General features: G+C 39.9%; 1 protein-coding gene across 1 annotated transcript in view; it reads right to left on the reverse strand.

Annotated features, from left to right (window-relative positions):
* LOC136858346 (OTU domain-containing protein 7B) overlaps nucleotides 1-14,761 on the reverse strand; it is a gene marked incomplete at its 5' end in the record, with an annotated part of 300,853 nt that overhangs the window by 226,617 nt on the left and 59,475 nt on the right. The window contains one exon of the mRNA XM_067137821.2: nucleotides 13,255-13,428. Within this exon, the coding sequence (XP_066993922.2) occupies nucleotides 13,255-13,428 (174 nt within the window). The remainder of the gene's footprint in view (nucleotides 1-13,254; nucleotides 13,429-14,761) is intronic.

A 14,761-nucleotide genomic window follows, 5' to 3' on the forward strand; every position in this document is an offset into this window, starting at 1 on the left:
TGCAAGGAAGGAATTTGACAGAAAGGTAGAAGGAAGACGACCCGTAGGAAGGCCACGAAGGAAATGGATAGATTTAGTTAAGAGCGATGTAATGCTGAGAGGTCATGACTGGGACAAGTTGGTGGAGGAAGAATGGTACAAGGACAGGATGAGATGGAGGAGGCTCATATACCACACCCGGGAAACTGGAGATGGTTTAGGATGATGATGATGATGATGATGATGATGATGATGATGGCTTAGCTGTGTTGATACTGCTACACGGCTGAAATCAACGGCAAACTACAGCTGTAATCACCTCCCGGGGACATGCAGCTCTCTCTGTATGAATGATGTACTGATGATGGCTTCCTCCCGGGTAAAATATTCCGGAGGTAAACTAGTCCCCCATTCGGATCTCCGGGTGGGGACTACACGAGAGGGGGCGATCATCAGGAAGATGGATACTGACATTCTGCGAGACGGAGCGTGGAATGTTAGAAGTTTGAATCGTTGTGGTAGGTTAGAGAATCTGAAAAGGGAGATGGATAGGCTAAAGTTAGATGTAGTTGGTACAAGTGAAGTATGTTGGCAGGAAGAACAGGATTTTTGGTCAGGCGACTACCGAATTAACACGAAATCAAACAGGGGTAATGCAGGAGTTGGTTTAATAATGAATAAGAAAATAGGGCAGCGGATAAGCTACTACGACCAGCATAGTGAAAGAATTATTGTCGCCAAGATAGACATCAAACCAATGCCCACCACAATAGTGCAGGTCTATATGCCTACTAGTTCAGCGGATGATGAAGAAATTGAAAGAATATATGAGGAGATAGAAGATTTAATACAATATGTCAAAGGTGACGAGAATCTAATTGTGATGGGAGACTGGAACGGAGTGGTAGGCCAAGGAAGAGAAGGTAGCACAGTAGGAGAATTTGGATTGGGACAAAGGAACGAAAGAGGAAGTCGGCTGGTTGAATTCTGCACTGACTATAATTTAGTCCTCGCCAATACTTGGTTCAAACACCACAAACGACGGCTGTATACGTGGACGAGACCTGGAGACACTGGAAGGTATCAAATAGACTTCATTATGATTAGGCAGAGATTCAGAAACCAGGTGTTGGATTGCAAAACTTTCCCAGGAGCAGACGTGGACTCTGACCACAACTTGTTGGTCATGAAATGCCATCTGAAGTTGAAGAAATTGAAGAAAGGAAAGAATGCAAAAAGATGGGATCTAGACAAGTTGAAAGAAAAGAGTGTGATGGATTGTTTCAAGGAACATGTTGCACAAGGACTAAATTAAAAGGCCGAAGGAAACACAGTAGAGGAAGAGTGGAGAGTCATGAAAAATGAAGTCAGTAGGGCTGCTGAAGAAATGTTAGGAAGAAAAGATCAACTAAGAATCAGTGGATAACTCAGGAGATACTAGACCTGACTGATGAACGACGAAAATACAAGAATGCTAGAAATGAAGAGGGCAGAAAAGAATACAGGCGATTAAAGAATGAAGTGGATAGAAAGTGCAAGGTAGCTAAGGAAGAATGGCTGAAGGAGAAGTGCACAGATGTCGAAGGCTGTATGGTCCTGGGAAAGGCAGATGCTGCATACAGGAAAATCAAGGAAACCTTTGGAGAAAGGAAATCTAGGTGCATGAATATTAAGAGCTCAGATGGAAAGCCACTTCTAAAGAAAGAAGACAAAGCAGAAAGATGGCAGGAGCATATCCAACAGTTGTATCAAGGTAACGATGTAGATAATTTCGTTCTGGAACATGAAGAGGCTGTTGATGCTAATGAAATGGGAGACCCAATTTTGAGGTCAGAGTTTGACAGAGCTGTGAGTGACCTAAATAGGAACAAGGCACCTGGAATTGATGATATTCCCTCTGAATTACTGACTGCCTTAGGAGAAACCAGCATGGTAAGGTTATTTCATTTAGTGTGCAAGATGTATGAGACAGGAGAAGTCCCATCCGATTTTCAGCAGAATGTTGTTATACCTATTCCCAAGAAAGCCGGTGCTGACAGGTGTGAAAACTATCGCACTATTAGTTTAGTATCTCATGCCTGCAAAATTTTAACACGTATTATTTACAGAAGAATGGAAAAACAAGTTGAAGCTGAGTTGGGGGAAGATCAATTTGGCTTCAGAAGAAATGTAGGAACACGTGAAGCAATCCTGACTTTACGTCTGATCTTAGAGGATCGAATCAAGAAGGACAAGCCCACGTACATGGCATTCGTAGATCTAGAAAAGGCATTCGATAATGTTGATTGGACCAGGCTATTTATGATTCTGAAGATGATAGGGATCAGATACCGAGAACAAAGAATTATCTACACCTGTATAAAAATCAGTCTGCAGTGATAAGAATCGAGGGCTTTGAAAAAGAAGCAGCAATCCAGAAAGGAGTGAGGCAAAGCTGCAGTTTGTCCCCTCTCCTTTTCAATGTTTACATAGAACATGCAGTAAAGGAAATCAAAGAGAAATTTGGAAAGGGAATCACAGTCCAAGGAGAGGAAATCAAAACCTTGAGATTTGCCGATGATATTGTTATTTTATCTGAGACTGCAGAAGATCTCGAGAAGTTGCTGAATGGTATGGATGAAGTCTTAGGTAAGGAGTACAAGATGAAAATAAATAAGTCCAAAACAAAAGTAATGGAGTGCAGTCGAACGAAGGCAGGTGATGTAGGAAATATTAGATTAGGAAACTAAGTCTTAAAGGAAGTAGATGAATATTGTTACTTGGGTAGTAAAATAACCAACGATGGCAGAAGTAAGGACGACATAAAATGCAGACTAGCACAAGCAAGGAAGAGCTTTCTTAAGAAAAGAAATTTGCTCACTTCAAACATTGATATCGGAATTAGAAAGATGTTTTTGAAGACTTTTGTGTGGAGCGTGGCATTGTATGGAAGTGAAACATGGACAATAACTAGCTCAGAAAGAAAGAGAATAGAAGCTTTTGAAATGTGGTGTTACAGAAGAATGCTGAAGGTGAGATGAGATCGATTTGACTAAATTTGACGAGAAGAAGAGATAGAATGACAGGACACATCTTAAGACACCCAGGACTTGTTCAGTTGGTTTTTGAAGGAAGTGTAGGTGGCAAGAACGGTAGGGGTGGACCAAGGTATGAATATGACAAACAGATTAGAGCAGATGTAGGATGCAATAGTTACGTAGAAATGAAAAGGTTAGCACAGGATAGGGTGGCATGGAGAGCTGCATCAAACCAGTCTATGGACTGATGACTCAAATAACAACAACATATGTATCACTGATCTTTATTTAATCAATCTTATAATACTGATTAAATGAACACCACTGCACACGGCTGTCAGTATATTTAAAATCTCAGCCAGCCGAGTCACTCGTGAAACGTAAACAAACGAGACGTTCTCCCTGTCATAAATTAAGAGTTAACGAGATAAGGACTTGAGGTATGATTTAATAATTACTTCCATATCCGACGACTGTTTGCTTTGCTTTAACCACGCCATAATCCTTCTGCACTTTTTCTTCGAAATTAGATCCCCACGCACGAGCACGAACTCACGAACCACACAAACGAAATACACTTGCCCTCAAGAATTGTACATACGTCACTGATATGTATTTAATCACTATTAAACATACTGATGAAATGAGCACTGCACTGCATGCGACTGTCTGAAAATGTTAAAAGTGCATGTTTGGGAGATCACTACCGGTACTTAGCCAGCCAGCCACCCGAGTCATGCGCGAAACCAAAATTCAAGGAGATATTCTTCCTGTCACAAATTAAGAACTAAGCAAGATAAGAACTTCGGGATTGTTTTGAAAATAACTTCCATATATGAAGACCATTTGCCTCGCTTTGACCCCCCCATGCAAATTCAATAGGAAAGACTTTGGCCAGCGACCGACTTTTTCGTGCCTGTACATAAAATTCCCTGAACATGACAAAATAAACGCATATACTGCATTTTGTTTTCATTTAAATTTAAAAATAAACTTATCTATATCGAGCTGAAATGTTTCTTTACCAGTAGTGAAAAAATTAGGAAAGTAATGGATATAAAATAGGAGTTATGACATGATAAGTTCTATGCAATGAAGATTTTGCATTTGGCGAAACTTTCCATTATATTACCATTTTCACACTAAATTTTTTTTTTTACATTTTTTTTGTTAACGGCATCGAATGCGCCTTGAAATTCTGTACATAACACGATATTTACCCATTTTAACCGATAACATTCTGATTTATGGATATTTGGCAAACCCGCTGCATTAGAATAGGACAGCGCTACCCGCAAAACATGCGAGAAGGAAAGAGACGGAATTATCCCATTACCGCTGTACTGCAATTTAAGGTTGGAACGCTCTATAGCACAAGCAAATACCGTATTCATCGAAATACCAGAGGGGAGCACCAGTCAGTCACACTCAGCCATCCCTCTCACTCTTCCGTCTTTGTCAAAAGGCTTATCGCACCTTTCTGGAAGAACTGATCACGTGAACTGGGAGCGTTTCCCAGTCCAGGCAGTCAAGTGATCAAGGTATTAGGTATCATCCATCTGTTGTATTGTCGACAAGTACCAGTATTCTGTCTTCACATTTCATTGTTGTTTCTCAGTTTTCTTGTGTAGGTTGATCTTTACGCTATGGAGAAACGTGGGAGTTATACAGCTGGGCTTAAACTCAAAGTGATAAAATATGCCAAAGTGCATAGTAACAGAGCTGCCAGTTTAGAATTCAGTATGACTTAGTTTAATGTTCGCTACTGACGTAAACAGAAAGCTGCACTAGAAACCACCAAATGAACATGTAAGGCATACCGAAAACTGGTAAGTCTGCTGAGCTGGAAGACTAGTTGCTTCATTACGTTACAGAGTTGCAAAATGATGGCTTTACTACATTTCAAAGCGCGCAAACTAGCGATTAAAGGCGGAATCAGCTGTTCTGATCTGAATGTGAGCTGGATTTGGATCCATACATTTATGACATGAAAGGGATTGTGTCTGCAAAGGCAAACATATCTCTGCCAGAGAATGCCAAGCGATTTCAGCGACAAAATCATAGATAGCAATGTGGAAGAAAAACAAATACCTCTTATCTCAAAATGGCAATGCAGATCAAACCCCGATAAACTTCGACATGCCATGCAACACCACCATCAACAAGAAGGGAGAATCTAGCGTGCTTGTACGTACAACTGGGTGTGAAAAACAGCACTGCACTGTCATGCCAGCAATAACCACAGACGGAAGAAAATTGCTACTGTACATTATTTTCAAAATAAAAACAGTGCCTAAAGCGAAGTTTCCCAAAGGCATTCATGTACGGGTTCAAGAGAAAGGCTGGATGGGTACAACTTTTGTCCAGGAATGGGTCTGTACGGTGTGGAGAGCACGGCCAGGGGCACTGCTTCAATGCCCAGCAATGCTAGTGTGGGACCGTTTCTGCGGACACTTTGTGGAAGACACGAAGAAATGTCTTCAGGAAATGAAAATTGATGTCGTCGTAATTCCTGGTGAACTCGCACATTGCCTACAGCCCTTAGAGGTTTCCATCAACAATCCCTTCAAGGACAACATACGTAAATTGTATGCGAATGGATGGCAGGAGGGGAGCATGAGCTGACGCCAGCAGGCAAAATAAAGAGGCTGTCAGTTGAACTCTTCTGCAATTGGGTTATGCGAGCATGGGTTGTGGTGTCGAGAGACGTTATTGTGAAGAGTTTCTTGAAGACAGGCATTGCAAATGCATTGGATGGAAGTCAGGATGATGCAGTACTGGATGGTGACCAGAATAATGCATGCGAGGATAGCTCGGAGACTGAAGGCAGTGACAATGAATAGGGTAAGTATGCTAGTTGTCTTGTTTCAATAGCCTAAAGCAAATTTTAAGTTGCTTTCAGGAATACGATATTTTGCACACAAATCCCCGCACATATAATGCATCGAAAATGTTCACACTTATATTTTTGTTAAGAAAGTGCGAGTTATATGCGAGCAAATATGGTATATCATTCCTGCAAACAATCTTGGCCACAGGAGAAAGAGAGTACGTACATGACTCCAACCAATAAGCCACTTCTTAACACTAGAACGGCGGAGAATCTGACATTCCTGGAACAGCGGTAAGGGGTCATTTGACCCATCATAAAAAATGCTTGGAAACGTTCAAAATAGAACACAATAAAACATGTATTTTCTTTCAACTGTGTTTCCAAAACTTTATTTTACACATAAGGACATGACATTAGTGTATGGGCCTTTTATATTACTGATGGACACCTGAATTATCGCAAACAACTGCACCATGTTTCTGTTTCTCTAAGGAGTTTTCACAAAATTTACCAATTGAACACCTTTTCCTTAGTTGTCCACATTGCAACAATTATACATTTTCAGTAATTCTTTAGGCAAATTCAAAACATGCTAAACACATTTTGCACACAACTTCTACTTTTTGTGCACATTTTCCGCACACTGTTTTGAGGCACTTGCTGCAGGCATAGCTAGACTTGTGTTGTTGTTGCCCTTGCTCATCCCGCCTTGTTAGTTCATTTGCCAGCTGAAGGATGAACTTCCTACCTGTTACTTGCTTGTACATGACCCAAACATTGATAGCTGTTAGGTCCAGGATATTGTAAAAGACATGCATTGGCCACCTCCTGCATGTACTTATGGGGCGTTTGGTCGACCACTCGGGCTTGTTTGTCATAAATTGGTTAAATCTGCACCTGGTTTTGCTGGGAAGTAACTGTTCATCGACTGTAATATTTTCACTTGGGCGGTAACAGTGAAGGCAATTTTCCATGAATTTATCCCAGATTTCAGAGACAAGAGCGAACCTGTTAGCTGGCAGGTGCTCAGCTCAGGTTGATTTTTTGTCGAAACGGAGGAATCTGAGAAACTCTCGAAATCTATCTCTTGACATGGTGTCCTTCATGAATTGCTGTCCACGAGGTGACAATAGTTCATCCACAGACACACCTTTCGAGCACAGGACACCACAGGTATACATGATGGCAATCATAGCCTCCAACTCCTCAAGCGACACGGTCCAGTCCATGAAGTTCCTTCTGAGCGTTTGATTCTGTGTGTTTCATTAGACGAAGCAGAGATTCAAAGAGGAGATGAAAGGCACTAATCGCATAGTCTTAAACTTGGTGGTAAGAATATGTTGTGGGAACTCCCCGCTCCCACAGGACGTTCGCTGAAGCCCGCCTTCCAGATGAAGAGTTCGAATCCAAGACCTCCCACTCTGTTCCATCTCGGGCAACCATCTTCACTGATGAAACACCTAAGTGCGACCGAGACATTAGGGGCGAGTTCGGAGATAGATTAGCATTTTGAACTAAACGAGATGAATACAACAATCCCGCTAATTGGAGCACTCATCTGACAGTAATGTTATTTGCTTTATGCCCCACTAACTACACTTTTACGGTTTTTGGAGAAGTCCGAGGTGCCAGAATTTTGTCCCGCGAGTTCTTTTATGTGCCAGTAAATCTACAGAGACAAGGCTGACGTATTTGAGCACTTTCAAATACCACTGGACTGAGCCAAGATCTAACCTGACAAGTTGTGGTCAGAAGGCCAGCGCCTCAACTGTCTGAGCCACTCAGCCTGGTTCATCTGACAGTAAGAGCTCAACAATACTAATAATGGCCGGATACACACTGTTATCTGACAATGCAAACTGCTGTAATAAGGAATACTGTACAAGTGTCATCTATATTGGATATTTATTCGTATTATCTTTTCTTGTAGTTTCTTACAAAAAAGAGAAATACATACCTGACAACTTTCAGAAACCAAAAATAGGAACATTTTTAACTTCTTGGATTCATCACATATATTCCACCACGGTCTAGGTGAAAAATGGTCAGGATAAAAGGCATACATATTTACAGTTACAATGTGAATTGACCATTAAATTTAAAATCTTAAACCAAGAAAACATAAAAATTGTTACAAGAAAATGTACCTAATCATTCTCATTTACGACACATACGAATAATATTTGTCACACCGACACATGCAACAAAATGCATAATACCGTATTTTCTTGCATAATTCATGCACTTTTTTGACGAAAAATGCAGGCGAAAATTTAGGATGCGTAAATCATTCAAGGAATTCAGATATTTACAAATTATTTACAATTAATTTATATTTAAAAGATATATCAACTATAATATAAACACAACTGGTTCAACTCATCTGCGGTTATCGTCATTTGGCGTAAAATTCCGGTGTGAGATTTGTTCTGAAAAGTCAAATAGGGTACATCAGGTAAGTGAGACGCATGGGTTTGAAGTATCGACACTGGAAAATATTCTTCCCATTACGAGCTGACAATACGACCTGAAGTGAAATAAACATGAACTAATAAAAGCACAATTCATGTAATGTCATGACGACATAACAGCAAAAAAACTGTCCAACAAGAGAAGGGCTGGGCAACGAAGGAGGGACCCTGCTACATTACCCCAAACCATTCGTATCCAATCTTGTACGAGGGACGTGTCCATCCACCTTTATTTTTTTTTAAACACGAGCGTGGATCACTTGCGGAAATTTTGCTTTAGGCATTGTTTTTCGTTTTAGAACAATGTAAGGTGCAACCTTTCTGCCATCAGCTGTTACAGCAAGCATTACAATACATCGTTTTTTGCTTCCGGTAGCGCATACGATAACACTATGTTCCTTTCTTATCGATTGTTCGACTTTGTGGCAAATGGAAACTGATTGGCGTCTGACCTGCGGTTCCTTTTTTAGGGAGATCAAATATTCCTTCACTTTACGCTTCTCAATCACAAAGGTATGAAAATGGTTGTAATCATTTGTCATTTTTTTGGCATAATGTTGTTCTTCGTCAAAGAGAAAGTCCATTTATATTAATAAAATTAATCAAGCCTCTGCTAACATTCAAATCGGAGCCACTGATTCCATGTGCAGCGACTATTTCTCATTCTTATTTCGTGAAAAACGGTTATCCAATGTTGCATAACAAAATCATATTTAAGCAGATCCTCCTCTACTTGCGGAAACTTGCCGCTTTTTAGACCGCGAAATGCTTTGCGAGACTTGTTGGCCGGTTGAAGTTCCTTTCTGTTACCGCGGTAGCGCATGTTTCATTTGGACACTGAATACTTGCTGCCCGCTGCCCTATTCCCGTATGTTTCGGCGTAACTGATCACCGCGAGTTTGTATGATGCAGTATTACTCAAATACTTTGAACTGACAAACAATTCTGAGATCACAGAATGTCCCGTACCCGAAACACTCGTAAAACTAGTGCAGTGGGATTTCCTGATGGCTAATAACAGCACATTGCCCTGTATTTTGAATGCCCGCTTTCGCAATAGGAACCCTGCTACTCAAGTAGTTGACATCTTTATTTTCAAACCCATCCCGAGCTGCGTGATGGATGCTCAAAGTCGTGGGTGCGTCAAATGTGTGAACATTTTTTTTCTCAACTTTGGACGCCAAAAAAAATTAGGATGCGTAAATCATGCAAGGGTGTTAATTACATGAGAAAATACAGTATAGTTTCCTTCATCAGGTATCTCTGAACACTTGGAGATGTTTGTTATTTTTCTTGGCCATAACGAGACAATAAAATACCAGAAACTGTCACTAACACAACCCCTTAATAACATTCAACTCATTAAAATTATGCACTTAAATACGCAAAACTACCACATACAAAACAATTCAAATATGTCCCATACATTATTAACATACAACTTTGACAGAGGAAGGCAAAGACTAATATGGTCAATAATCTACATAAAGCACATTCGTGCGCTTTTCTAATAATAATAATAATAATAATAATAATAATAATAATAATAATAATAATAATAATAATAATAATAATAATAGGAATTGTGCTGGCTGCCGAAGCCTGTCACACTCCTCTGGGGCAATGATTAATGAATTACAGATGAAATGAAATGATATTGGAATGTGTTGCTGGAATGAATTATAACGGGGAAAACCGGAGTACCCGGAGAAAAACCTGTTCCGCCTCCGCTTTGTCAAGCACAAATCTCACAGAGTGACCGGGATTTGAATCACGGAACCCAGCAGTGAGAGGCCGGCGCACTGTCGTCTGAGCCACGGAGGCTCTGTTCTTCCTCACTATGCGAAACTGAAAACTCGTGGCTACACACACTACAAAACACGTGTGAATGAGATTTTAAAGAACACAGTAACAGGGCCATTCTTTCGAGTATTCCTCCCTAAATTTTTGAACAATTTTTGGTTTATTACTAGCGTCAGTAATCACGGCAACGTCACCATACGTATTTTCCTGCACAAGAAATCGCTTCATTATTTCAAACCTTTCGCATTTTGTAACACACGATTAGCATATATCCTATAAGAGCAATATATGTAAATTTGGCAAGCAAAATCACAATAAATACTTTAACAGTCACGCACACAGTATCCACAATGAAACTGAGTTTGTCACCACTATGCCGCCAAAACAAAGACAAAAGAACTCGCATACTTGCATAGAAGTCTGATCATGTGACGAACAAAGACGACGACTCTGCAAGATATACCACTTCACAGGTGCCTATTTTTCCGGTACTGGAAGCACACACTGCATTCGGTGCGTGAAAACTCGAAATAGACTTAAACGATGGACAGGAAAGGGGTATAAATTATTACTGAGAAATCTGAAAATAATATTCTGAGAATTCAATCTGTAACGGCATGCCTTGTGTATCCTTTTGAACACTTCATACACTTAGACTTTAAAAACAACAAAATAGTAATTTGTGGTGTGTGATTCCTAAAGGCTTAATTGTGATGGGTAATTTGTAATTATTATGACTGAATCATAATAGTTGGCATCTCTGCATGTGCATTGGTATGTTCTGAAAAAATGATTCGCATTTGAACCATGTCGGCCCTCAGGTTCAAGGTCCACATCGAGACCTCGGCGCACCACCACTGACTGGTAAAATGTGCCTGCGACTCTCGTTGTCACTATAAACCGAAGGTAATGGATCAGTGTGACTTGAGGAGACATGCAGGATGCTTCTCAGACATATGCGAGAATCGTATCATTAAAAAGAGAGTTTGAAAGAGGGCGCATTATTGGTATGAGAGAATGTGATGCATCCATCCAGAAAACTGTTGCTCGTGTGGGATGAAGTGTGTTGGCAGTGCAACAGCTATGTACAGAATGGTTCACAGAAGGCCGTAGAACACTACAAGATAGGTCTGGTCACACCATCCAGACCATCCCCCAAAGAAGATTGACACCTCATCCGAATGGCATTGCAGGACAGATCTGTGTCCTCCTTGGCTCTGGCGCAACAGTGGAACAGTGTAACACATCGTACACTATCAGGAGTGACTGTCACCATTTATTACGGTCTAGGTTACCGGTGCGTCCACTTCTCTGCCTACCCTTGACTAATGTGCATAAACATGCTAGACTGCAATGGTGTATAGAACGACGTCAATGGGCAAAGGAATGGCAGCAGATAGGTTTTCGGACGAATCCAGGTTCTGTTTGTTTGAAAATGATGGCCGCATTTTAGTTCGCCGCAGACGGGGAGAGGCATCACATTGATTGCATTCGCACAAGACATACAGCACCAACTCAAAGCCTCATGATGTGGGGTGCTATTGGGTACAACCACAAATCACGGTTGGTGCGTTTCCAGGTCACTGTGACCAGTTCGACCTACGTAAATGACATCCTACGACCCATAGCCATACCCTTTCTGCACGACACCCCCAGACGCCATATTTCAGCAGGACAATGCGCGACCACATGTTGCTGCACGAACACGAGCCTTCTTGTTGTCACAGGATGTCAGACTGTTGGCCTGGCCTGGCCTGCCCAATCACCGGACGTGTCGCCAATAGAAAATTTGTGCGATGTGGTGAAGCGACAGGTGCGGCGCTGTGACTCATTGGCAACCACCAAAGATGAACTGTGGAACCAGGTGAATGCAGCATGGATGACTAAACCCCACGACAGCATTCGTGCCTTATATGCGTTGATGCCATCACTCATGGAACAAGTTATCAGTGCCCATGGAGGACCCAGTGCCTACTAGGCAACAAGACACATGCTGAACCTAGGTGACTAAAATGCTAATCGTTTCTGCTGAACATACTAATGAACATGTCCTGTGAACACGAACTTCCTATCTCTAGTCTTTCAAGGTGTTCTGATTTTTTATGAACATGAGTAAGATAATGTTCATCCAATGATTCAAAACAGTTTTTAGTGGACACTAATTAATGTACGCTGTTTACATTTCATTCATCTGGTCAATATTTTTTGGAACAATTTAGTCCAGGAAGACTACGTATTTTATGTAGACAGTTTTCAAGCGGTCATTGTTTTAATGCAATGAACAAATAATATGGAATTTGTTACGTGTAATGTCCGATGTTTTAAATATTTTATTTAATCATGTATCGATCATTTTTGCCGTATACTGGCTGAAGAAATCTTATATTAAGGAGAAACATATATTTAAAAAAGTTCAATTTGTAAAAGTTAATAGTAATAATAAAAAGTTAAAGATGTTAGGAATCTGATTAGTAAGCCTATTGAATAACGTGGAAACAGAATTATTTCCTTTCGAGGTTATTGTACGACAATTGTCCACTACGATGCCATTCACCTTTTACTTTAGTTATCACTGACCTCTTGTAAATAAAACTGTATTCAATTTACTGTCTAAAATGTTATTAATTTCACCGTAAATCACACGTGCTGGACGACTTTGTAATGAAAACCCAACGGCACAGTCCCAACAAGTTCCCCCCCCCCGTAAATTCCTAGACTCCATACATACTGAGAAGTGTATCCTAACTACACTAAATGTTAATAAACTGTACGTGTTGGCATTTAGAGAATTTCTGTTGGCCACAATATGTAAAATTTAGAAATCGTCTTCTACTACTGAAGAACTTCCAGAGTGAACAACATCTTCTAATGTTGGACTTTAAATTTAACAAATCATTGAGCTGATCATTCACCAACACACAACCTATTAACTTCGGGAAAATGTTAACACATACTGAAGGCTTTGCACAATACTTTTGTCATTCTCACAAATGGTCTTCATTTGACAGTTCAAAAATTACAACACAGGTCAATTACTGAAGGGTATTTGAGTTCTAATTTACTTTCTGTATCTGATTATAGCTAGGCTGGAATATATCCATATATTAGAATTACATAAACTATATTAAATAATCAATACAAAACAGCATACATTCACAAACATCCACTGCTTCAGTCTTCTGAAGAACAGGTCTAGCACACATGGCATGATGATTATGTGTATCAGCTACATTCCCATTTTCTTCGGGAACACTCCACTGAAGATGGTTTTCTTCAGTGCGGTAGAAATATGCTTGGAGTGCCAGCTTGATATCCCAATTTTTAGCTGAAAAAAGAAACAGAAGAATAAATTTTAAAAGGCAACTGACGGTCAGTCTAGTACAATTAGAGGAGATACACAAGAGATATTTTATAATGACTATTGTGCATTCAGTGATCAGTGCAAGACAAAATCCAATTATCCAATTGTTGGAAAAATGTTAAGTAATATCTTAAGACTATTTTCACCTAAAACTTGCACCCCAAATATTTCTGAAATTAAAGGTGCTATTGGTGTGCTGTTTTCAGAGTAATTGAATCAATGACTCATAACTGTAGCCCATACACATATTTTAACGATTAAAAATGGGGCAAATATTTCTTTATAGGAAGGGGAGTTAGGGATTGGAATAACTTGGCAAGGGAGATGTTCAATAAATGTCCAATTTCTTTGAAATCATTTAAGAAAAGGCTAGGGAAACAACAGATACAGAATCTGCCACCTGGACAACTGCCCTAAATGCAGATCACTAGTGATTGAAGTGATACGAATATTATTTTAGAAAGTTATAGTTTTCAAATGAAAAGCCTATTGACATTAACAAAATAAAACTAAATTGGAATTTTAATGGTGCATCTCTTCAGGACTAGTCAAGTTTCACAAGCTATCATACTATAGTTTCAAAATTATAAGTACTGACAGTCGTCTGCTCCATTCAACTGCTTGGTTACGAGGCTATGATGTTCTTATGTTTGTTTCCTTTACAATACACTGATTGCATTGCAACTTCCTTGTCAGTTATTTTGTGATAGTTCAAGAAGTAGGACATGGTGGGAGATGGTATTTACCAATGCTGAAGAAGCTGACATGTTAATGGTGTATGGAGAATGTAGGAAGAATGCTGTTCAATCTTATGCTCTATACACGCTGAATGATATCCCAATAGATCTTGACAACTATTTTTGAACCTTGTCAACCAATTACTTGAAACTGGAAGTGTAACACCAAGAAACTAGAACAGAAATAAGTGACTGGAGAAGAGAGTGAAATTAATGTTCTAGCTACTGTTGCTGTAGATCAGCACGTTAATTGTGTGCAATTGCATGAGGAAGTGACATTGAGTCAGGAAAAGTGTACTACACGTTCTCCACTGTCATAAGTTCCATTCACATCTCTCTCTCTCTCTCTCTCTGCATGGAAATGATTTTCGAAAATCATGTTATCTTCTGTAAACACCAGATTTATCGTGTATCTTGTTTAGAGATGAGGCAACATTTACAAATTGTAGCTATGTAAACCTTCGAAATGTGCACCATTGGTACATAAACAATCCCCATTGGCTTCGTCAGGTGGAAGTCAGCGTCCATAAAGTTTTAATATATAGTGTGGAATAGTGAAC

Source organism: Anabrus simplex, chromosome 1 (assembly GCF_040414725.1).
Source record: "Anabrus simplex isolate iqAnaSimp1 chromosome 1, ASM4041472v1, whole genome shotgun sequence".
NCBI classification, from domain to species: domain Eukaryota; kingdom Metazoa; phylum Arthropoda; class Insecta; order Orthoptera; family Tettigoniidae; genus Anabrus; species Anabrus simplex.